The following is a 26,358-nucleotide window of genomic DNA, read 5'->3' as shown; positions in this document are numbered from 1 at the left end:
AATCCCATGGGTTAGTTTTGCGTCATGTGATATACCATTGTCCGCCTGCCTTTTGCGACTGGCTGCTATAGAAACGATCGGTGATTCCGTTGCAAGTCCGAGTGCGTAGTAGTTCTGTGTTTGCGCTGCGCTGCTGTGTGTCACAGACACACTGGCTACACACCTCGCCAGCCACATCCTTTCTTCCCCCATGGCCTCAAAGGTTTGCTCTTCACAACTCATCGCCACCACCTGAAGTCCACTTCTTTCCACTCAGTTATGGACCCGTGGGCGCCACTCCAAAGCCAGTCACCTGCCCTCCCCCATCAACATCAAGCACAGCGGCGTCACCCATCACGACCTCGTCTCTCCCCGCTGACGTCTACCAGTGTTCCCTCGTTATTCGCGAGGGGTAACGTTTCCGGAGATCCTCGTGAATAGCAAATTGGGCGGATAACGATATTGGCTCTACGAATGTCGTACGCGCAAACGTCTGCAGATGCTTCGAGAAGTTCTCTCTCTCTATCTCTCCCATCTATTTTTCTCATCACTTTATCTCTCGTCACTTTATTCCTCATTACTTTGTCGCATCGCATTCTCTCTCATCACTTTCATCACTTTATATCTCATCACATTATTTTTCTCTCTCTCGATGCAGTCCGTGTAGATTTCCAGATGCGATTTGCGGATAGCAAGTTCGTGAACAATGACGGATCACTGTACAGCACTCTCCAAGGCGCGTACTCTTCCGAACAATCTTGCAGGTTGCCTTACCCCGATCGTCCATTATTTTAGTTTCCACTAAACAGATTTGAATCATGAAATAAACCCTGGGCAAACTTAAATGGCATGCGCCATGCACACGTGCGCATTTACTTCGCCTGCCTTGAACTGCGAAGATGGAATATCCAATCGACTCAATAGATTTCAACCAAACGATGCTTGGTGTGTGTGTGTGTCACACGACTGTTTTAGGGACTAAGAGGAATACGCATTTAACAGAGGGTGACAGCCTCACTCAATTTCCGAGAAATAGGGTTGCGACAAGGATTGAATTCTCAATTGAGACACAGTTGCTTCACCTCAGATGACATTGATGTTATTCTCGTGTTCAGGAGCTTAGACGCTAATGTCAAAATGTGCCAGCCTTCACGAAGGGGGCTTCAGGGGAGAGTTTGTGTTAGTTTCGCTGTTCCTCCTCCCTCCTCCGTTGAAGGAACGTAGACCACAGTGGTTTACTATATGGTCCGTAGTTTGGATTTCATGGCGACAGCCACACTGTGGCTTGTGTATGTTCTAATACGCCTGATATTTTCTAAAATGCCCCTGATATTAGTCAACGGAAACAGCCGTCCCTTGAAGACAGCTACTGCTCAAACCTTCGAGGTTGTGGAACGCTCTCCCGTTCAGGTTCTCGAACAGTGTTGATATATTTGAGTGCCGATTAAAAACTCACTTTGTAAAATAAAAGATAAAACAGGTTTTAACCATTTGTTGTGTTCCTATTTGCCTCTAATTCCGCCACCCGGTTCTCTATTATTTTATTTCTCCTTTTCATTCAGGGCGCTTTAACACCTTTTTGTGAAAGGCACCTTATAAGTACAAATTATTATTATTTCAACTACATCAAATTGACCAAAGTAGGGCTTAGTTAAAAAAATCCACATTGCACGTGATTTAGAGCTTTTTTGCCTTATTTAAGAAAGTGACACGTTTTTAAACGAATGCACCCCAATATCTAGCACAGGAGCCTGCAGATTTTTATGGGGCTAAGGCAATCATAAGGTGGGGTCAATGACAGCACACATATTGGTGGCAACACAGACATTAGTGGAAACAGAGATTAGTGGCAACACAGAGATTAGTGGCAACACAGAGATTAGTGGTACACAAAGCTGAGTGGTACACACAATGATTCGTGGTAACGCAATGAACAGCTGTAGGGGTTTTGGCGCACATGTCATTTGTAGCGGAGGCTCTGCGAAAAATGTGTGAATCCGTGCCAGCTGATCGGCTTGACAGCGTACACCCCCCCACCTACCCCACCCCCCCTCCAACTCGCCCAACAAATAACAGGGCACCGGCAAGAACACACTGACAGGAACGTGTCAAAAGTGTGAAGATCTCAACACGCAGATACGTGAACGCGTGACGGCGGCGCAATGACTTCTTGAGACGACTCGCCCATCAGAACAAATCGCGTTGCGTAAAAAAAACGACGAGGAATAATTGGTGGGAACAGGAAAAATTAAGTTTCAGGCCGGAGTTTCAAACAACAACAACAACAACGGGCACTCGGCCTCTGTGCTTGACGCAATCAAAATCATCAGGGTCCGCTGTGTTCCTCTTCGTCTTGGGTCACCATCGAAATAAAATTATCAACGTGCCGCGCATCAAAACAGGAGCGCGCGTGTTCGCGCGGTCGGGAAATTACGCAAGGAACAGCTAAAGCACGGCATCTCGATGCAGAGGGGACAACGCGCGCACAGCGTGAAACACACGGACACGTGGTTGGCGAGATGTAATCCGGAGAAGTTGGGAAAGTAACAACAGCATTGCACCACAGTGGGACCAGTACCAACTGCTCCGAATCTGATTAGATGTGTTGATTAAAGAGGACCAATCGTGATGATAAGTATTCGTGAAAAAAAGAAACATCAGTGGGGTAAGCGCCAGCGACCAAGGCTTTCCATCCAAGCCTCCAGTCAATGTTTTGCTCGGTAGGAGGTCGCTCATTCTCCTCTGCTGCTCCTATAGTCTGGAACTCCACTCATCCGTGATGTCCCTATTCAAGTCCTGCCTATGACCGACTGTCTATCTCTATAAATAAATCCGCCCACTGTTTCTGTTGTGATGAAGACGCGACACGAATCCACGATATGTTGGCTTCTGGTCATCAGACACACAAAGTGCTCGCCACATGTGAACCACAACACCTCGCTGATCTCGTCAAGGAGCATAAACCATCAAACACGCGAACTCCGGTGATCCTCGCAGCAGCAGCTTTTGGCTGCGGGCCATCGAACAAAGACGGTGGCCACCGCATCGCGTGGCGCTTTCAGATGCTCTTCTGCGGCCGTCTGGAACGCTCTTCCTTCCGATATTAGGAAGCCGCTGGAGCTTTTCACTTTTAAATCAACATTGAAAACTCAGTTAATAAGAACTGATTTTTGTGTTCAGTTTGTTGTCTTCCTCCCCCGCACCTCCGATTAGCACGGTTGGCTACGGTTGGCGACGCAAGGTGCGAAAAAAGTTAAACTTCCATACATAATACGCTACACTGTATGAGGCGTGGGCCAGAAGAGGTCGCTCATCGCGGTCAGCCTCAGCACCTTCATCATCGCCGCTGTCATCATCTCAGCGGGGCGTGTAACATTTTCCAGCACTTGTGGGCAACGCCGCTCGGTTGTGACGCCGTGGCAAGCGAGACCTGGTGGCTCCCGTCACAGGTAGGCAAGAAACTTTCTTCACCGACTCGACAGCGCCGATGGTGATGGGAGCGCTGCCCCGTGCCCAGGGGCTGGCTGGCGCTCGGGCGGCCGCTGCTGGGCTGGGCCCTGCACCACCTCCGAGTGTCCCGTTGGCACCAACCAAGTTTAGTGGTGAATCGCTGTCACGGTGCCCCCCACCACACACAACAGTTCTACTGGCCCCCCCCCTCCCCCAGCACCCCCCCCAACAGTTCAATCCGAGAGGAAGCTACTAGAGCCGGGCCTGCCCTGCGCTCAACAATGAACGGTGTGTGCGTTGAGAAAGGGATGCCGCATAATGGATCATTGCGAGCGATGGCGCGGCGGTGGTTCCCACGCTGCGTGATGAACCTGGCCACCCGAGTTTCGATGCCGGGCCACCGGTGAAATCAGTGATGAGCGACATCAGAATCGGTCCTCTGGCGCGCCCGCACTGACCAACGTGGTGAAGTATGGCCAAACGAACCACGTGAGCGACACGGGGTGGGGGGGTTTAATTAATCAGTGCAATGACAGTAAGCTGTAGATCGTTAGAGTGAAATGACCTCGACAGATAGATATCTCATGAGATACATTGATGAGGCCTGCCGCCCATGCTCTAAGACAGGGGTGGGGAACGTCCGGCCCGCGGGCCGTATAAGGCCCGCAAAATCATTTGGTGTGGCCCTGCCAAGGCAACCGCAGGCGGGACTCGAAATTCACTAAATCTAGGAGCAAACCTGGAAAAGCAGTTGCGAGTAGCAACATCATCAATACCAGCTAACATTACACACCTCACCAAGGAGAAGCAGTTCCAGCCATCACATTAGGGGTGAGTTAATTAAATGTTTGACCAAATATAACAGGACATTTTTAAGTTGATAATTTTGTACGGCCCGCGAATGATGTTATAAATATCCAAATGGCCCTTGGAAGAATAAAGGTTCCCCACCCCCTGCTCTAAGACGTTGCTCTGCAGACCACTGTGGAGCTTCGTGGTTCATGCACTTCGCCTTCTGAACCGATCTTCCCCAAGTTCCAACTCTCGTAAGCGCACTCCGACGCTGCCGGGACATTATTAGTATTGTGTTGTTACTGCGATGTAGCATAATGCCGTGGGGGGTGGGGGGGGGGGGGCGCACACGTGAAATGTGCTCACGGCAACACAACCCCTACCGTGGATTGAGCCAGAGCCCAACTCCCCCCGCCCCCCGAAAGCGTGACACTTGAGCCAATTCAGACAAACGCAAAGATGTAAAACAATAATCATCATCATTATCATCCTCCTCCTCCTCGTACGGACTCCCAAGTATCTCGTGACACTCTCAATCCCCCCCACCCATCCCTACCCCCATCGCCTGCTCCTAAATAAATTACGCCCGACCTGTCCAACGAGCGAACCGGTGCACGCGGCTGTCAATTCGGACGTGGTTCTCTGCGGAGATCCAACAGCGGTGGATGGGGGGCCCTCACCCACACCCACACTGGGCCGTCAACTCACCTTGACAAAGAGCTCTATCTCAGGGTCTCCCTGCAGACCGTTCGCAGGGGCCGAGCTGGCCATGAGCGCGGCCTCCGACGATCCGCTGCCGCCAAAGCGTCACCGGCGTTTCTCCCGGTGCCGCCGCCACCTTCCACGTCGCTCGCGAGGACGGCGACTGCTGCCGCACGCTCACAGCTCTCTCTGTCTCTCAATCTCTCCGGGTGTTCGGGCAGTGGTGGCGACGGCGGCGGTGGGTTGGCTGGGTGGCTGGGTGAGGGTGGAGAGGTTTTTGTTGTTGTTGTGGTTGGTAAACAGTGACCCCCCCCACCCCCTTTGACTTTCCAAAGCGCAAAATTTCTATTTGGAAACGCGTCTCCTCTCTCACTCCGCCTCCCGCGTCCGCGAACCGCTTCCTCTGCGCTAAACACTTTGGGGTCTTCTGTCCGCCGCGATACAGTGCCGCGCGGTGTGCAGTTTCAGCGCGGGGTTTTAAATTGCCGCCGCCACCTCTCCACTTCTTTACAGAGCCACTGGCTCGGAGAGAGCGACAGGGAGAGAGAGAGAGAAGGGGAGAGGGTCAACAGCTACTGGAACATTCAGCCCATGTGCGCTGTGCGTGTGCGCGCGGGGGTTCTATGAACCCCCACCACCGCCACCACCACCACCGTCACAACCTCGCCTCTCTGCACGCGGACTGGTTGATCGCACCGTCACTGCATCTGTCAAATGCCAGAACTGGGCAGCGAGGCTGAGAAGCCGCGGGGCACCGTTACACATCCCGGATCGCGTTACACACCCCGGGCCGCTAACAGCGCGCAGCCGTAGGGGGGACGTGTCATTGCGGCAGCGTGTGTGTGTGTGTCGCTGTGTGTGTGTCACGGTGTGTGTGTGTGTATTAGTGTGTGTACAAGGCCTACATCTCTGCTTTATTCACCTGGTCAAGGCCTATAATACCATCAGTAGGTCTGGGCTCTGGGTTGTTCTTCGTGCTTTCGGAGTCCCTGACCCTCTGCTCACAATCATTAAGGACCTTCATGATGGTGAGCGGGCCCGGGTAACACTACGTGGCCGGGAGTCGGGAGTCATTCTCTGTACACCTTGGGGTGCGACAGGGATGTCCTCTGGCTCCCAAATTATTTAACATCTATTTCGATCATGTAGTTCATGAAGCCTTCAATAGCTGTACCGGAGGAATTTCCATCTGGTACAGGTACAATGGGAGGCTGATCGATGCCCGGGTGTGGTCAAGGGATGGCTCCCTATTGCTCAACCATGTAATGTATGCCGATGATCTGGTAATTGCTGCCCACTTAGAGGAGGAGTTGGAGGCGTTGCTGCTGAACCTGGAGCTTGCCACTAAGAGGTGGGGCCTTACCACCAGCCCCACCAAAGCTAAGCACCTGCCTGGGTATTTTGTACCATCGGACACCACCCCCACAACTCACAATTGGTGATGGGGCAGTTGTGGAGAGAGTGGAGAGTTTCCCATACCTGGGCAGTGTGCTCATGACCGGCTCCGGTTTGACAGCAGAGGTCTCACTCCGAATCAGTCGAGCGGCAATATCTTTTTATCGGTTGCGTAACGCTGCATGGAAGCTACCTGGTATGTCGCTCCGCACGAAGCTTCAGGTCTTCTCGGCCACGGTCATTCCCTCACTTCTCTATGCTTGCGAAACATAGACCCCCTAATGGAACATCTTCGCCAGTTAGAAACATTTAGGCTGGCTTGCCTACGATTCATCCTGGGTTTAACCATGCTGGATTGTGTGAGGAGCTCACAAATTCATGAAAGATCTGGACAAAGTCCCATCGGTGAGCTCTTCCGGCAGGCAAGGCTACGTTGGCTGGGTCATGTAGCCCGCATGCCCAGCCACCGCATGCCTCAACAGCTTTTGTTTGGCCGGATCGAGTGGGCTAAACGGGCGCAACATGGGCATGGAGTAATGTGGTACAGGAGGATGTGGAGCTGAGTGGACTTGCCGATGACTGGTACCAGCGGTGTCAAGATCGGCCTCTGTGGAGGAGGCTCGTGAAGGACGCTACTGGGCAGTTGGAGGCAGTCATTCTCCAACAACAACGGAGGGCGGAGGAGCGACGCTCACAACAACGAGCGGAGCGCCGGGTGGCTAAAGCACAACAAGTTGGCACAGTAGGGGGCACGGGTGGTGCATCAGCCACTCATCTCAGTAAGTCGACCCGTGGCACCAGGGTCTGTCCCGTGACCTCGTGCCAGCGGGTGTTCGACACTTCACGTGGCCTCAACGTGCACATAGCCTGGCACAAACGTCGTGGTGACGTCACCACCACTTAGTGGCGAATGGCGGTTGTTGTTGTATGTGTGTGGGGAGTGGCAATGTAGCGGTTAGCGCGCTGCGCTACGAAACTGGCGACCCGGGTTCGATTCCCACTCACGGCCAACATCAGTGACGATTATCTGAACCGGTCCTGGGCCTCCCCATAGGTCGACTCAGCGTCGAATGAGTGCCTTGTTCGGTGTGTAAGTATCGCCACTAGGGAGACAAAGGCGGACCGATGTGGTGCTGGCCACCCACCCCCTCGCGTGCCGTTCTGGCCTTCATATGTGCTCGCTGACGGCACTTGCCCCAACAGTCTCTTAAGGCTATACGGGGGATCTTTGTTTTTTGGTGTGTACGTTGAACTTCTTTGGCGTCTCATGTAGACAACCGCGCTCACCGGAGCATAACGACATGCCGCCGCCACCGCGTTTTCGCGTCAAAGCTTTCGCCCCGGCGATGGATCTCTGACCGATGGGTTCCACTACATTCGCAGAATGTGGTCGATAAAGGCAGATCTGGTTTTGTGGTTTGTTTGCACGTTTTACCATCGGTGGTTAGGGTTATAGAAGATGGAGTTGGGTTTTTTTTACTGTCCGCAAGGAAAACTGTCGTGACTCCAACTGTCACTTGAAGCATATGTCCATTGCTGGATATGAAGACCTCTCCCAGCTTTTTTGTCTTTAGTTTGTTGTCCTTCCTACGCACCTCCGATTAGCATGGTTGGCTACGAATGGTGCGAAAGATGTTCAACGTGCACACGTTCATTTGTCGCGACCTTGCGATGCAACACAATATCCAGGTCGTGCACAAGAGCTGACTCGGTTGCTTCATCACCGCGGTGGACAATCTCCTGGGCGTGTCCCTCCCTCGGCGGCCACTCCATTGTGAGTCTCGACCACCGGCTGCGATGCTCTCAGAGCGACGCGTCCTGCCCCACGTCCACTGATCGGAGTGGGCTCTTACGTCAACGCGATGTTGATGTCTCTAACTTTTGTGCAAAGCTTCACATGTTCTCCGGTGACGTGTGTTTGCCTCTTTCCACCTACCAATCGGCCTCTGTTACTTGTCAATGCCCATGTCACTGATCCAAATGTCACAGCATGACAATGTACAACATTCTTCTCCAGCAACACATTGGTATATTGCTTTGCGTTATTAAGATCACTTTTTATAAGCATTCAACCGTACTCTCATGCCATTATTTGATACCAGCCCGCCTTCAATAACGGGCCTAGGTATACTGTACACAAACTCTGATGTGCTTTCCAGGTGTGTTTCCAGGTGTGTTCCCTCCAACCTTGTGCTAATTTAGTGAACTGTGCATGTGTTTTTTTGCTCGTATTTTTTTTACTGAGCCCTGCTTTTTTCAGCCTTCTCTACGATGTCTTTCAGTCAGTTGCTGCAGTTAATTTCCACGTGTACCAACATGGCGATGGGCACATCTCCGTCATGGATAGAAACGTAACGACGCGAGCCACGGTGGTGCGACTGTGGCCGCGCAACCAAACTTAGGGACTCGTACATATCGAGCAAAAAACTGTGCTCTGTGCTCCATCAACGCGGGCGGAACAGCAAAACTACGCAAACTCTCACTCCTGAAGCCCTCTCATCGTGGCTACCATACCACGCCATTGGCATCTGGCTCCTGGAACACGTGACATTAATCAAGAGTAAATTAGAACTTTGATGGTATAGTTACGATGGTATAAGTCAAAATGAGACGGAGATTCGTTTCCTCTATTCGTCTTTAACGTCTTCCTTTCAATGCAGTTTGTTTGCAAAAATTATGTAAAACGTCGCTGTGAGTTATTTTGGCTGAAGGTTACTTTTTTTTTGCATTAAATCTCAGTGAAGATGTCAATATTTTCCGTATACTCCACTCGCATTGTGTTTTTTTTTTACCAAATGTTATATGAAGGCTTTCACGACCGACGTCATGATTAGCAATCCGTGTCTCTCGGGTCAGATCAAAGTATAGCAAATGATAACGGAAAATTTTAACGATAACCCTCCACTAAAAAAAAATTGTCAACATGTTTTGCCTGCTTTTTAACACTCCAGTTTTGCCGATAAACCAAACTAATTGGCACATTTGCCCGTGACGTTATACAACTTGTTTTGATTATCTCTGTCGGGCTTGGTAGAGCATTATAGTCGAAAAATGAACATGATATGCTACATAATACAGGTATTTGGATTAGATCGCGTAAATATATAAATGTGTCGTTATACCCGCCACCACCCGACACAGCCAACTAGTAAGGTTTGTCACGTTAACAGAACGTGCCAATTCGTCACTAGTACAACACTAACCGATGTGTTGGAGAGCAAAACCACAACATTTACAATCTGAGTACGACGTTTTGCCAGTATTACAACTAGCATCATCAGGCGGCATCCAGATATATACACGATCTAATAAAAAAAAAACTGTATTATGGATGATATTGGTCGCGAAAGCCTACGTGTTAAAACTGAAACGCTACGCTGCGCGATCTAAATTTAAAACGAAACTAATTATGAATCGTCGTATTTTTTTCCATTTTTAAGATAAAATAAACATATATTTTTGATCTAGGCCTCAGGCTGCGATCGCTAAAGTGCGACGCATAATATTCTACAGTTGCAGTCACCAGCGGGGAGAACATTCTCAGCGAGACCATTGCGGAACACGCCACAGTTTAAAACCTCCCCAATTATTATGTTGTGTTATATATTAGAATCACCTTCAGTTGAAACATATAATATATTATTATTTCATAATTTAATGTTATTTTATTCTTTTATTCTTTTATTTTATTATGTTGTATTTTTATTATTTTATTATTTCCCTTCTACGTGACTTTACCGAAAGAACCAAGAAGATAAAAATAATAACATCATGAAATATAATTACGCAATGCGATTAATTATGCGATTTAATAACGTACGGTGACACTTCTGGAAGCCGGATCAGGAGAACGCCGGAGTTCGGGGAAAGCCTGCCGAAAGTAAATCGACGGAACGTTTCAGAGTTTCAATTACTCCGTCGGCAAAACCCTTCATGCGCTAATCGCGCTTCGCCGTGCCCTCTCTGGTGCCCTTCTGTCAATCTGCGTGTGTCAGTCTACGAGAAGAGTGATGGTGGCCAGTGACTCGAATGAAATTGTCCAGCGGTGAAGTTTCGTTGTCGCCAAGTGGCGTAACATTGTAAACGCGACATCGTAAACATTAACTTAATTCTTATTCCGCGAGGAAACGTTCGCTGCATGTAAGTGTTCGGCGTTAGTGACTGTACGTACAAGTGCAATTATTAACGCATTTATTGAGGATATCTAAAAGTATGCCATCAATTAATGAAACAATTCATTCATTGGCTGACATTTCGCCCGTAACCCCACGCAATGTTAAACGGCTTCAAGACGGTCTCACGGGAACAAACACCGTTGCTCGCGCTCACATCTCGATGGTTAAACGTGGGTCTTATCGGGCAACGTGTAACCTGCTGCGCCCTAAAAGTATCTTTAACTACGATGCCGCATTTGTACGCAAATGATATTTGCAACCGCGACATTCATCACAGTCCACCGTTTTGATCCGGCTTTCGTTTCACATGAGCCGGCCGGCAGCTGTTTTGCAGCTGTGATGCCAAGACCAGGGCCGGCGGGCAGAGTTACCCAGACCGATTAGCGAACGCTCGATGCCAACTTTGCTGCCGAACCCGTGGCCGTGCACTTGGCTAAGCGCAGCTGCATGGAAATGATGCCGTGAAAATCATAGCTGCAGCCGACCGATGCCACAAGGAGCCTACTATATGACCTCCTGTCGAGTCACGATCACATTCGCTGGCGCCAAGGTGGGCGAGACCTTAACTCCCTCGCCTGGTATGGAGGAGATCGTGGCTTCGATCCCGACACTGACGCGTGCTGCTATATATTTGGAGTTTGCGTGTCTCTCTGACCGTGGTCGCGTGGATTTTTCTCTGTTTTTTTTACCTCCACATTTAGAAAAAACTTGCGTTTAGAGTATTTGGCTGCTGCTACAATTACTGAGAGCCAGGTCGCTTCTGAAAAAAAGTTAAGTGGGCCTTACCTCGTAAAAAAGAAATATATATTTTTAAAATAGTTTAAAATAGTTTATTCGTAAAGGGCTTTGCTATGTAACCACGTGACACAATTCCAAGCCACAGTGGTCACTTCTGAAAGCAGTTCAAAAGTGATGAACGGAAAATGTTCTGTCATGCGACGATTAAAATGATCTGTGCCTCACGTTTCCTGGCTAGCTGCTGGCTGGGTTCTTGTCCACCCCAAGAGTAACTCCGTTCATCTTCTTGGTTTTTTCGGTAAAGTCACGTGACTTTACCGAAAGAACAAAGAAGATGAATCCCTGCAGTCACGAAAGCTTTAAATCGAAAAGTAACTCCGTTGTTGTTGTTGTTGTTGTTGCTGTTAGTGGCTGCTGTGGGCTCTTGTCACAGAAACTAGCTGGGTAACTGGCTACACGGGAGTTTCTGTGTAACATAGTAACGTTGACCTGGAAATGCGTAAGAAGTTTGGCAGACGTATCTTACCTTATATGCTTTGGGTCTTTCGGTAAAGCTACCTGGCTTTACCGAAAACACCCAAAGAATATGAATTCTTGCAGTCACGAAAGCTTTAAGTCAAGATGTATCTTACCTTAATGAAATGTATGTGTAGCCACTGGTTAAGGCGCTTTACGGAGAATTAAAAACGCTACATATGAATGTAACGGTGAAGAAGAGGCAGATAACATAAATGAGAGGAAGCGATGGGGGCAAATCTGTCATGATGTGTGACTTTGGTGAACGCGAAACTGATGACAGTAAATGATGATGAATGGATTGAATGAATGGGGAATGAGCGATTGGCATATAATGAGAAGATACTGGATAGTGACATCGGAGACACGGGAGTAACCAATATGGAAGACTGACATTGTTCATCTAACATTTCTCTAACTTTTAAATCTGTGCTCCTATTTATGCAACTCTTTCACCAGAATGTTCCAAAAATCTTAGAGGGGTTGCGAATCGTAAGGAAGAAAATGTTGCTTTTTTAATATACCGTGCACCACTGGTGTACTGCCAATACGTTCAAATATCACTCGCCACTGAAGCTATCAGTGGCCAGGATTCAAAACACGACTTCGTAATCCTCTATACATATACTTTCCGCTAAGCGAGTATCGCCTTTTTCTTTTTCTTTTAGTGAACCAATTTTTTTTTCTCTGTGCTAATCAGCTAAAGCATGGTCGCCTGGCTTGTGAGTTCCCCCGGAAGCAGTTTTGTGTATTCTGTGGTGCACGTGTGAGCTTCGGAGATTCTTACTTTATAAATTATTTATCTCACGAGAAATATTCACCGGGCGATAATTCACGTGTTACGTGAAAACAAAACATTTAATGGAGTGCTCCGGGAGGACTGACAGATTCAGGACTGCGCACACCACATATCAAACATTCACTACTCAAAAAGAAACACAGCCTCCACATTCCCAAAAGAAGAAACAACGGTTCTACTGAGTGAAGCTCACCCTCCACCACTGCATTAAGTCGGTGGTGAAAACTTGACATTCTGAATTGCAAGGACGAAATTCGCTTTTTGTTAATCCTTAAAACACCAACCTACCTTTGCTTACCCACCCGGTGGTACGGTATTAATTTTGGAGGCTCTGGAGGAATGATGAGCTCACAAGCCACAGCCGACGAGGGATGCGATGTCACAACTCTACTAGACAATCTGTGGCACGACTGGACGTCTGTGAAAAAAGAGCTTCATGGCTCATCGGATTCCTCGAGGGTCAAAACAAATATTCTGATGATGAACTCGACAGCCAGAAGTCCCAACCACTGCAGATATTTTGAGCCATCTCGGCTGTTCCACTGATCAACAAAATACAAATATCTTCTTGGTTCTTTCGGTAAAGTCACGTAGAAGGGAAGTAATAAAATAATAAAAATAAAACATAATAAAATAATTCTCACGACGCTGCGGCCACAACGCAAGCAGCCGTCCTCAGGTGGAGAGCAGGTCTGTCGAGAAGACAGAGTCTGAATGTCTTCTCGACAGACCTGCTCTCCACCTGAGGACGGCTGCTTGCGTTGTGGCCGAAACGTCGTGAGAATTATTTTATTGTTTAATTTTTATTATTTTATTACTTCCCTTCTACGTGACTTTACCGAAAGAACCAAGACGATGAATCCCTGCAGTCACGAAAGCTTTAAATCGAAAAATACAAATAATGTGGAGCCTTGTGTCAATATACTGCTGAATGAAGATCTCCCCATGGCCGAGTTGGTCACGGGGGTTGTTTGACCATACTTCACCATGCTGGTAAGTGCATGTTAATGTAGGAAGTGGTGGGGGGCAGACATCACTTTTCACTGAAGTGAATAATTCCCGGAGGTCGATTGGTAATTGTGCCAATTACTCCACCACCGCTCCCCCGCCTCCATTAATACCATTAATACATCACATTCGCTGCCAAATGATAGGGTACCAAAGTGCGACTGACATGCTGCAATAGGCATTTGGCTGAGAGTCACATGTGATATACAGCATAAGAAATAACACAAAACGAATGAAAAACGAAAACAAATAAATTAAATCACGACGTTTCGGAGGCAACACAAGCCCCCATCTTCAGGTGGAACAGTTACAGCTGTGATTTAATTAGTTTGTTTTCGTTTTCCTTTTTTAACCTACGTGACTTTACCGAAAAAAACAACCAAATAGTATGGATCCTTGCAGTCACGAAAGCTTCAAATCTATAAAAAACAAATGCTATAATGTTATGTTCACGGCGGTTATATTGAACAAAACGCCGATTAAAGGTTACCATGAGTGGCTTAAGTTTTCCATGAGAGAGAGAGAGAGACGCTGGGACTGTCCAGAACTCATGCGGTGTCACACGCTGCGTGCACGGCCCTTTGACGGTAGCCCCCTTCGTGGCAATGCTATTTTTGGTTCGTGCCGCACGGAACCGCGGTGCTGATTAGAGATGTCAAGAAAGTGTGTCACCCGCTAGCTAGCCCAGCATTTGCCTCACACACGCGTGTCCGCGTGTACTGTACGCGCGCATAATGCGTGCGCGCGATGGAGATGAGTCTTTGGGATTTTCCGAATTATAAAGGGGTCGTCCATAAATGACGTCACGCGATTTTGGACGATTTTTGACCCCCCCCTCTTCACACGGCGTCACAAAAAGTCAGACCCCCCCCCTCAAATATGACGTCACAAAGCTCTGACCTCCCCCCCCCCCCAAAAACCATATTTCCATTTTGAAAATAAAACATGCTTCAAATCGCTTTAAACTATTGTCATTGTAGTGCGTATTTAATGTGGCGCTGCACTCTGATGTTGTAGGAGAAAACATTTATTAAAAATTATATTTTATCAAGTAGAACGTGTTGTTGTGATGCCGCCGCCACGAAGCCGTTCGGCAGGCACCAAATCCCCGACCTCGCCACCACCAAGCAACGGAGCCGACCCCGCGTCCCCCTCACCTCACCTCACATGAACACACCCGCACTCATTTCCCCCCCCCCCCCCCATAGAGCTCCGAGGGGAGGTCGCCTGGCCGACCGGTTTTTATCCGAGAGACCCTTATCGGGATTAATTCTCACGGTTTCCGGCGATCAGGGAATTGGATGACCTCCCCCGTGCTACGTGGCACCGCGGCGCTGCGGCCGGCCTTAATATGGTGTGGTCGCGGCGTGGGGCATTCGGCCACCGCGGTTGAGGCGCATTTCCCCCCACACACACTCCCACGGGTCGACGGGGCAAGCAGGGGAGGCACGGGACAGCATGAATAGCGGGGTCACAGGGGCTGTTGCGCATAGTCATGGAGGGTTGGGATAATTGCGCTTGAGCGCGCAGGCCCCATTGTTAGGAAGGGTAAGGGAGTAATTAGGATGTACGCCGCCAACGTCGCTCACTGATTAGCATATCAACAGCGCCCGGGAACCGCCGTGCGCGGGCTTGGGGTGCACGAGCCCATTGTTCAGCGCAGCATCCCCTTTGAGGTAGGGAGGATAAATAGAGGAGCGCAGAGGGGAAATCGCTCTCTTCTCTCCAGCGCCAGGCGACAGGACGCTCTCCAGTCCAGCGACCCGATCGTCCGTGAGACGCATCGAGGTACGCTGCGAGCACGGGATCAACGAACCGCCGTGGGCATCCAGCAGGAAGTAAGTAGGTGAATTAGAATCATAGCAGATAAATCGGGAATAGGTATAAAGGTATCAGCGTAGGCCAGCCTCGTCGACTCACTGATTTAACATTAAATTACCAGGTATCAGATAATAAATCATTAATAGCGAAGCGTGGTCTCGCGTGATATTGTCGTGCAGTGTGAGCGTGTGGGTGCGCGTGTGTACACTGTGGTTCACCACGTGAGTGAGCGCTGCGTAGAGCGGCGCACGAGTGGGTGTCGCGTGTGTGCAGGTGTGTGCGCTCGTAGTGTGGGTGAAGGGGTCGGTGCGTCCGCAGGTCCCCGATCCGTCTGTCGCCGCCGGGACTCGCGCAGTGTGAGGGCAGCGTCGTTCGCCCCCGACCCCCGTTTAATAGCGCGTGATCCGTGGAGAGACAACGCAGCGTCTGCAGGTGAACGAGGGCGTGCGACGAGCTATGCCTCTCACACGAGCTCGCGGAGGGACGGACCAGGGAGGGGAGCCGTCGGGCGATGAGCCCAGCGACGGCAGCAGCTGCTCGCAGAGCAGCGAGGGGTCGGCGCACGGCGGAGCCCCTGCCATAGGCACGGAGCAGGGAGGGACTCCGGGGACCAGCGGCCCCAACAACTTGGTGCCAGAAGTGGGACGAACCCTCACATCTTCACGGGAAGGTGGCGCGCTACTCCACGCAAAGGTAAGGCATGTGTTCACCGGCCAGGGGACCCCTACATGGAAAGCGTTTTCCCGTAATATCATAGGGGCTAAAGAGCTTAATGGCTGGTCGGACGCGCAGGCGTTGCGACATCTTACGTTAAACTTAGACGGGCGGGCAGCCGACTTTGTAGAGGCACTACCCGAAAGCGCGCAAACCCAACTAGAAGAACTAATGCGTAGATTAGACCTGCGTTTCGGCACGCGCAACGCGATACGGGCGAAGACCGCCTTAGAGGCGCGCCGACGCCAAACTGGCGAGGACTTCCGAGACTACGCTGAGGACGTGCGATCACTAACCCGGATCGCCCGTCCAGAGTTCTCGAAGGAGGTCATTGACGCGCTAGCTGCAGACAAGCTACTCAGGTACCTAGCTCGCACCGCGTGGTGGCAGCCCAAAAAGAGTAGCGCAGGCCTCCCTTTCGATACCCTAGTCGAGCAAGCGCTGGAGTGTGAGGAGCTCTCCAGCGAACGCGCGCAGCTCCGAGGGTCGGGACAGGAGTACACCGTGGCGAGCCTGATCCCTGACGAGGAGGAGGATGAGGATGAGCCCGCCAGCCCCATGGGGAGACGGGCAAGAGAGGCCCAGAAACCCCGCGAGACAACCCCGGGTTGGGTAGCTGGGTTACAGACCGGCATGGGAGATATTGCTGGCCGAGTAGACCGAATGGACGGTAAGGTAACCCAAGTAGGGGAGAGGGTAACCCACGTAGTTGAGAGAGTAACCCAGGTACGCGAGGAAGCGAATAAAAATATGAAGACCCTCCAGTCTGAGATGGGGGAACTACGCTCGACCGTAGGGGGGCTGGCCGGGAGAGTAGCCCAATTAGAGTCCGATGTGGGACAACTGCGTACTGGGGGAGGGAGAGGGAGCGGACAGGGGACCCGCTACGGAGCCACCCCCCCTCCCCGGGCATGTTATATGTGCGACCGCCGAGGGCATCTAGTGAGAGACTGTCCTGAAATCACCCGAGCTAGGCAGACGCGGGGGTTAAACTCCAACGCCCCCAAGAAAGCGGACCAACTAGGGGTGCAATCGACGCGGTCCCGATACAAATAGACGATAATGAGAATAATGGCGAGCGAGTGATCTCCACACAGGTTCCAGCAACAACGCCCACAGAAACGGTGACTCCTGGCGACTGGCTGCGGGAGCTGGTGGCGGGGATCACGGGGGCCACGTCGCTGGTGGAAGGGGAGGTAAACGGAGTGCGTACCCGAATCCTGCTGGACACGGGGGCGGTGGCCTCGCTCGTGAGCGCAGCGCACTGCAGCACGATCGGGGTCGACGTGCGTCACCTGCAGGCACCGGACCGCGCGCTGCACACGGCGAGCGGAGCCGGAATGGGGCTGCTGGGGAGAGCCACCTTAGAGGTCCGCATAGGCAGCCAGGGGTGCACCCAGGAGTTCTACGTGTCGAGTGCGTTGTGTCACGAGTGTATCGCAGGTACCGACCTCTTAGAACGGCTGGGACTCAACGTGCAACCCCGCCAGCGATGCGCCACCGTGGAGAGCAACGGCGAGCGGATACCGTTCCTGGGACGAGAACCGACGCGCCCCCGCTTCACACCTGTGGCCGCTATCCTGGCGACGGCAGTCACCATCGGGCCGCTCACCGAGATGCTGGTGCCGGTGGCAACATCCCCCACCGACCCCGCGCTCCGACCATCAGGGGAGGTAATGCTAACTCCTCACCCGGAGTTGGCAAAACGGTATGGGATAGTGGGATCCGCCACGTTGGTAAACGCAGATGGGGACCGATTGTTTATGCGGATGTTTAACCCCCACAGTTCCCCAGCGATACTGCGACGGCGCACCCCGATAGCCACAGTACACCCCCTGCACGCACGCCACTCTAACGACTCAGTGTTCGCACTCTGGGCTGAGGACCCCGGTCGTCCTGAGGGTGAGCAGGACCTGGCCTGGCGAGTCGGCCCAACTCCGCGAGCCGAAGTCGTTCCCCTGCTCGACGCGTTACATGTACCATGGGCGGATTTACCTAAGGGAGAGGCCGATCGGCTGCGCGAGTTACTACGGGAGTATGCCGACGTGTTCAGCGAACACGACTCGGACGTGGGTCGGACCGACCTTGTTAAGCACCAAATTGACACCGGTGCAGCCCGACCCATCAAACTCCCTGCATACCGAGTGGGCGCACCCGAACGCACCCAGATCAAAGAGGCGGTTGGGGACATGCTTCGCGATAACATAATTCAGCCCTCGGCGAGCCCCTGGTCAGCCCCGGTGGTACTAGTAACGAAAAAGGATGGGTCAACCCGGTTCTGCGTCGATTATCGTAAACTGAACGCAGTCACGCTCGGCGACGCCTTCCCCATACCCCGCATCGACGACACTTTTGACAGCCTCGCCGGAGCGCGATATTTTTCCACCCTCGATCTCGCGTCCGGGTACTGGCAGGTGGAGATGGCGAAGGAGGATCGGCCGAAAACCGCATTCACCACCCCGATGGGACTATTCGAGTTTCGAGTACTCCCGTTCGGACTCACCAATGCACCCGCGACGTTCCAGCGGCTGATGGAGTTGGTGATGCGGGGTTTGCAATGGGAACAGTGCCTGATTTACTTGGACGATGTGATCGTGTTCAGTAGATCTTTGTCTGAGCATTGGTCCAGGCTACGAGAGGTGTTCCAGCGACTGCGAGCGGCTCATCTCAAGCTCAAGCCACGTAAGTGTTACATCGCACAACGCGAGGTGGGGTACCTCGGGCATTGCGTCAGCGAGGCAGGCGTGCGTACCGATCCGGAGAAGGTACGCGCCGTAGTGGAGTGGCCACGGCCAAGGAATCTGACGGAGATCAGATCATTTTTGGGGCTCGCCACCTATTATCGTCGATTTGTAAAGGGATTCAGCGAGATCGCACGCCCCCTCACCCAACTCACTTCCCCTAAGCACCCCTATCAGTGGACGGGGGCCTGCCAGACGGCCTTCACCACTCTCAAAGACCACCTCACCCACGCCCCCACCCTCGCTTTCCCCGATTTTACCACCGATTTTATTTTGGACACCGACGCCTGCAGCAGCGGGCTGGGCGCGGTGTTGTCACAGGTACAGGATGGGACGGAACGAGTCATCGCGTACGCCAGCCGGACCTTGAGTGGGGCCGAGCTGAACTATTGCGTGACCCGCCAAGAGTTGTACGCCGTGATTTTCGCATGTAAGCAGTTCCGGCCGTATTTGTACGGCAGGAGATGTCGCGTACGCACTGACCATTATGCTCTTCAGTTCCTTCTTACATTCAAGGAGCCGCGGGGGCAGATGGCCCGTTGGTTGGCGCAGTTGCAGGAGTACAACCTGCAAATCGAGTATCGGGCTGGCCGGACGCATGCAAACGCGGACGCCTTGTCGAGGCGGCCCACGGTGTACGCCGAGACAAGGGCGGAGGAGGCCTGCCCGTGTTTCACGGGGGGACGCTGCTGGCAGGCAACGGACCCCCGAGAGGCCGCGGCCACTGACCCCCCCCCAGCGAGAGAGAGTGCAGTGTGCGCCACAGAGACCCTCACAGGTGGCACCGAGGATCCCGTCGACCCCCCGGCAAGCGCGGGACCCGCGGCTCGGGACCCGATCGGACGGATCCAGGAGGACGTCGGCTGCGCCTTCCCGGGCCTGAACGACGAGCAGCTGAGACAGACCCAGCAGCGAGATCCGGATCTGGCGGCCGTGGAGGCGGCACTGCGGGAGGAAAAGAGCGCCCTACCAGGACCCTGGAGCGGTTTGTATGCCCGGTTGTGTGTGCAGAACGGAGTGGTACGGGAGTTAACCGAGGCCGGCCAGCCGGGGTGCATCTGTGTTCCTGCCCAGGTGCGACCCCAGCTGCTACGGCTGGTGCATGACCACCCACTCGGGGGCCACGATGGGGAACGACGCACTCGAGAGACCCTGCGTCGCCAGTATCTCTGGCCCAAATTGGCACAAGACATGGCGGCCTGGGTACAGGGCTGCCGCGCCTGTCAGCAGTGCGGGCCGAAACCGGCACGATACCAGGTACCCCTAAGGCCGTTCCGCGTCAGCCGCACGAATCAGCTGGTCGGGATCGATCTACAGGGGCCATTCCCACGATCCCATCGAGGCAACCGGTATATTCTAGTCGCAGTAGAGTATTTCACCCGCTACCCCGTGGCAGTGGCCATCCCTGATAAAACGGCCTTGGTGGTGGCCCGGGCATTCGTAGAACATTACGTACTCAAGCACGGGTTCCCGGAACGAGTCCTCACCGACCAGGGTAGCGAGTTCGAGGCCGAGCTGTTCCAGGCACTGTGCCGAGAATTTGGAATCCAGAAGGACCGAACCACAGCGTATCACCCCCAAGCGAACGGTATGGTAGAGCGCATGAATCAGACCCTAGCGGGGAAACTCAAACGTATGGCGGCCGCAAATCAACGGGATTGGGACAAACACCTCCCCTACGCCCTTTTCGCCTACGCCACCACCGTACACACGTCGACGGGACAAACCCCGTTTTTAATGATGTTCGGCCGTGAGTCTCGTTTACCCGCAGATCTGCTATTCGGCGTCCCTTCCCCTTAGCCGGAGCAGGGAAGCCGCCCCGTGGAACACCTGTTGGAGACCCTGCGAGAAGCCCGAGGCCGAGCATACCCGCAAGGGGAAGCCGCGCATCGGCGGCAGGAACAGGGCACCCGACCCCGCATGGAACCCCCCTTATTCCTGACAGGCGCTAAGGTGTGGCTACACACCCCTCGCGTCGGGGCCGGGCAGGTGGAGAAACTGACGACCTACTGGCGGGGACCCTGGACCGTGGTGCGGCAGATATCCCCCTGGACGGTACTAATTTACGGCGGGGAGAGGGGTCGAGAGACGGTGGTCAATGTCCGCCACTTAAAACCATGGAAAGCGGCCCCGGCGAGAGAGGACTCCGTCACCCGAAAGCCCCGAAATCCCAGAGTACCCGCACCCCTCGTGTTGGGGGGCCTCGCACACTACATGGGCCCCGCCGGGTCCCCGAGACGCCCCGATCCAGTCCGGAGACGGCGCGGACGACGGCCACTAAACCCTTCCGCTGCTGAGTTTGTGCCCCAGCCCACAGGTGCCGGGGGACGGGGAGAGCCGCTGGAGTGGAGGAGGAGACCGCCGCAGGAGCTACAGAGGACGGAACCACCCGCCCCGAGGCCAGCCACCAGGTCCGGACGGATCCCCCGGACCCCGCAACGTTTCTTCGTGGGCGCGGCCCAAGCGAGGTGCTCCAGTCAACCCGGGATGGGGACTGGCACCTCGGGGGGCTATGTGATGCCGCCGCCACGAAGCCGTTCGGCAGGCACCAAATCCCCGACCTCGCCACCACCAAGCAACGGAGCCGACCCCGCGTCCCCCTCACCTCACCTCACATGAACACACCCGCACTCATTTCCCCCCCCCCCCCATAGAGCTCCGAGGGGAGGTCGCCTGGCCGACCGGTTTTTATCCGAGAGACCCTTATCGGGATTAATTCTCACGGTTTCCGGCGATCAGGGAATTGGATGACCTCCCCCGTGCTACGTGGCACCGCGGCGCTGCGGCCGGCCTTAATATGGTGTGGTCGCGGCGTGGGGCATTCGGCCACCGCGGTTGAGGCGCATTTCCCCCCACACACACTCCCACGGGTCGACGGGGCAAGCAGGGGAGGCACGGGACAGCATGAATAGCGGGGTCACAGGGGCTGTTGCGCATAGTCATGGAGGGTTGGGATAATTGCGCTTGAGCGCGCAGGCCCCATTGTTGTTAGGAAGGGTAAGGGAGTAATTAGGATGTACGCCGCCAACGTCGCTCACTGATTAGCATATCAACAGCGCCCGGGAACCGCCGTGCGCGGGCTTGGGGTGCACGAGCCCATTGTTCAGCGCAGCATCCCCTTTGAGGTAGGGAGGATAAATAGAGGAGCGCAGAGGGGAAATCGCTCTCTTCTCTCCAGCGCCAGGCGACAGGACGCTCTCCAGTCCAGCGACCCGATCGTCCGTGAGACGCATCGAGGTACGCTGCGAGCACGGGATCAACGAACCGCCGTGGGCATCCAGCAGGAAGTAAGTAGGTGAATTAGAATCATAGCAGATAAATCGGGAATAGGTATAAAGGTATCAGCGTAGGCCAGCCTCGTCGACTCACTGATTTAACATTAAATTACCAGGTATCAGATAATAAATCATTAATAGCGAAGCGTGGTCTCGCGTGATATTGTCGTGCAGTGTGAGCGTGTGGGTGCGCGTGTGTACACTGTGGTTCACCACGTGAGTGAGCGCTGCGTAGAGCGGCGCACGAGTGGGTGTCGCGTGTGTGCAGGTGTGTGCGCTCGTAGTGTGGGTGAAGGGGTCGGTGCGTCCGCAGGTCCCCGATCCGTCTGTCGCCGCCGGGACTCGCGCAGTGTGAGGGCAGCGTCGTTCGCCCCCGACCCCCGTTTAATAGCGCGTGATCCGTGGAGAGACAACGCAGCGTCTGCAGGTGAACGAGGGCGTGCGACGAGCTATGCCTCTCACACGAGCTCGCGGAGGGACGGACCAGGGAGGGGAGCCGTCGGGCGATGAGCCCAGCGACGGCAGCAGCTGCTCGCAGAGCAGCGAGGGGTCGGCGCACGGCGGAGCCCCTACCATAGGCACGGAGCAGGGAGGGACTCCGGGGACCAGCGGCCCCAACATTGTCTATATTTATTTAAAGTTACGCATTTTGATGTGACGTCACATTTCTCACCCCCCCCCCCCCCCCATCGTCACACATCGTCACAAATCTCTGACCCCCCCCCCCCTAGGTGCGTGACGTCATTTATGGACGGCCCCTAACGCGTGCGTGCGATGGGGATGATTCTTTGGGATTTTCCGAATTATAAGGACAACTTTGGGTAGTTTTCGGACTTGCGTACAAATTGCACCGTGCGCTGTGCGGTGCCTTCGTGCCGACAGTAGCGATGTCACCCGGCGGGCACGCGGCACCACTTTTTGGTTCCACGGGGGGTGATGGGGGTATTTTTGACGTCACTTCGGTTTTTGTTGTTGTTGCGAAACGAAACGAATTGTTTCGCGATGCTGCCGTATGCACGTTGAGCTTCTTTCGCACCCGCAAGTCGCCAACCGTGATGATCGCCGTGGTGCCTAAGCACAATCAACAAAACGAGCTCACTATCTAACTCCGTCTCTCTGGCCTTTCTCTCTGGGTGTCCAAAGTGTCACCTATCATACACAAATATTTGTTGTTCATTTAAGGCCACGCAGTGTTGTTGACGAATGTCAAGAATTGTTTTGGTTAAGTCTCATCATGCTCCCACATGCCTTAAACTATTATCGCTGCCAGGCCTGGTGGTGTTCATTCAGACGCTGTCTTTCTGACAGACCTGTTCTTCACCTTAGGACGGATACTTGCGTTGTGGCCGAAACGTCGTGAGAATTATTTTATAATGTTTTATTTTTATTATTTTATTATTTCCATTCTACGTGACTTTACCGAAAGAACCAAGAAGATGAATCCCTGCAGTCACGAAAGCTTTAAATCGAAAAATATTATGGTTATCAACTTGCATACTTAACACAGCATAGTGTTGCTTAGTCTGTGCCTACAACTAATATCCTGTTCTCAACCCCTCTTAAGCACCACTCATGAACACACATACAGTGTGTGCTAATCCATGTTGGCTTGTACAATGTATGTCTTTGTGCAATATGTTTTATTTTACCAGGTAAAGCCCACTGAGCTATAGAAGCTCTTTACTCAGAGGTGACCTGGCCACACATCATAGGTCAACGAAGTGAGATCATATAGAGTCACCACAGATAATCTAAACGCACGTTCACTCTTAACGTGGAGGTCAAACACCGGAGGAACCCAGAGAAAATCCACACGACCACCAGAGAGAGGGAACACGCGAACTCCGTTCATACAGCCATCGTCAGGGTTGGGATGGAAACCACGACCTGCAAAGCAGGTGAGGGAGGTAATATGAGTTGTACGTGCAAGTATATCCGTGCGTATGTATGTTTGCATGCACCTTATGTTCATAACAACAGGCGGAGAGCGCCAATGCTTTGTTAATCCTTTCAACCATCATTGGAAATCGTAAAACAAAAACAATTGGATTTGGGAAACAGATATATTTGGAGTTTTTATTCAAATACGCCGCCAGACTGGAACATCGGACTTCGATTAAAAAAGTCTCTGTCCAATACCAAGGAGGGGACAAGCGGTTGATAGTCAATTTCCTTCTGAATGATAAAACGCAGTTTCACTAATATGCTGTAGTGAGATGACCAACAAAAATATATATTGAAACGTCGTTAAAGTTTACATATAGGTATACCCAAGTGCATTCTATTCTCGCGCACGATGGCAATACGTTCCGGAGCTAAATGGCAATGTCGAGGTCTGCTCGGCATGACAAGAGGGCTTCGGGAGAGGGAGAGAGAGAGTTCTTGTAGTTTTGCTATTTCATCCGTAAAGAGTAATTTACGATTCGGTTCACTCAAGTGCATTTTAACGACAGTGTGCACACGAGCATCGTGGTCCACTGTCGTCGACGCTGCGTCTGCCACATTCCGCAACACAAACACACACAACAGGAAAACACAACGAGAGGGCACTCATCCTGCAGATCGGCAGTTGCCCGGACCTTGGAGCCGTGTGACCCCCTTTCACCCGATTTTGCCATCCTTACAATTTGGGTGACTCTCCCTCCCTCCCCCACCACCGACAGCTGTGCGTTTGGGTGTGGGCAGTCGAAATCGTGACCTTAATAGGCGCTCGCTAACAACACTTGTCCTACCATTCGAGCAAACCCGAAAGGGCAATCTTAGGCAATTGCTGAGATCAATCTCAGCTGCACCGTGACCACATGGGTCAGGAATCGAACTCGGATAGCTGGGAATCTCTTGAACCTATTCTATGTCTGTCGTATGGCATGTAAGCAACGGTTTGTATAGATGTCACAGTTGAATGGTGACGTGCTTCCACCTATCCGAGGCGGCAGTAGATGCCGTACATACTTCAAATCTAGAATAGATGCCGTACAGATTGGAAAGATGACGTCAGGGTGTGCATGGGTGGCACACTCGTCGGAGATGTTTTAAACATATACTGAACACAAAGTGCTGCGCATGATGAACATCACGTGGAATTAAAACAACAGAAAGCGTGATAGTTTTGCCGAGGCAAAAAGATCAACAACAACTTCAGTTTAGGCAGTGTTGTCCACTCATTAATTTTTATTGAACAATTCCAACACGTTTTTCCCCCCTGTAGGTTTCCAGGATAACTTAAGCACATTAACTTCCATTTATCACGGATTTACGGTCGGGTTATAACTCGACGCGAGATGAGCGGGGGGTGGGGTCCCCCGGCGGTTGTGAGCTCGTAAAGTTCAAATCCTGCCCACCGGTTCACAAAGAGCCCTCCCTCGATACCACCCTCCAGGGATGGGTAAACTGAGCGCCTGTTTGGCGAGGCTGCAAACACAGAAAACCTCGGTGGGAAGTCAAGCACAGTTGAACGTCTTCGGGAAAGGGACCCATCCTTGCCATTGGAACGAGGAATTGTCAGCATCGCCAGCTGCCCGCCGCCACCCAAACTCCTTTGAGACATGGGGGTGCACATTGTAAATTTATCTTCAAACGGGGATTATTCGTCTCCGCGAGCGTCAAATGTATCGCAAAGAGCCGCAGGTTTTTGCGCGCCGTGCCGTTTTACTTAAATTCTCGGGCACAAATGAAAAACTAAATCCAACAAAGTCAATGCCCCCTTTTGTGAGACCCCCCCCACCCCCCCACATGCCCAGGGAGCGCTGTTCTGTGAATTTGCGGCCGGCTGATTAAACGGCTTTGAAGTCGTCGGCCCCACGCCGATGCCGACTCGGGTCCAACGTTCATCAGCATTAGCCGCAGCACGTGCCAAACCCAGGGGGTGGTCACAGCCATCGGCTCATTCACCAAAAAAACCCAAGCCAGATGTGGTTAATAAGCCACCTCTACACCAGGCAGCTCGTTTTGAACAAACGCCCATTTGTTAAAAATGTAAGTGGAGCCGATTTTAAACTCGCACACAGAGGTCAGAGCTCGAGTTCAAAAGCACGGTACCATTTTCCCACTGGCTCATCGAAACGGAGCCAGTGCAGGGTCCCTACGGCACCGGTGGTCTGCCCATTAGACAAAGCGGTGGCTACGAGATGTTAACTACCTCGCCTGGTATACAGGGGGTCGTGGGTTCGATCCCGACCCTGACGCCTGCTGTATAGTTGGAGTTTGCATGTCTCTCTCTCTCTCACCGTGGTCGCGTGGATTCATCACCGGGT

At 52.6% G+C, this 26,358-nt stretch overlaps 1 protein-coding gene across 2 annotated transcripts in view; it reads right to left on the bottom strand.

Moving 5' to 3' along the window:
* LOC133354507 (chloride intracellular channel protein 5-like) overlaps nucleotides 1–26,358 on the bottom strand; it is a 91,418-nt gene that overhangs the window by 33,599 nt on the left and 31,461 nt on the right. The window contains exon 1 of one of the 2 annotated variants that reach the window (XM_061571410.1): nucleotides 4,930–5,553. The exons of the other annotated variant lie outside the window; for it this stretch is intronic. Within the exon in view, the coding sequence (XP_061427394.1) occupies nucleotides 4,930–4,992 (63 nt within the window). The 5' untranslated portion in view covers nucleotides 4,993–5,553. Of the gene's footprint in view, nucleotides 1–4,929; nucleotides 5,554–26,358 lie in introns of those variants that run through there. 2 annotated transcript variants of the gene reach the window in all.

Source organism: Lethenteron reissneri, chromosome 6 (assembly GCF_015708825.2).
Source record: "Lethenteron reissneri isolate LAM-NWPU_2019-01 chromosome 6, ASM1570882v1, whole genome shotgun sequence".
Taxonomy (NCBI): Eukaryota; Metazoa; Chordata; class Hyperoartia; order Petromyzontiformes; family Petromyzontidae; genus Lethenteron; species Lethenteron reissneri.
The sequence above is the reverse complement of the archived record's forward strand: the minus strand, read 5'-3'. Positions and strand labels throughout refer to the sequence as shown.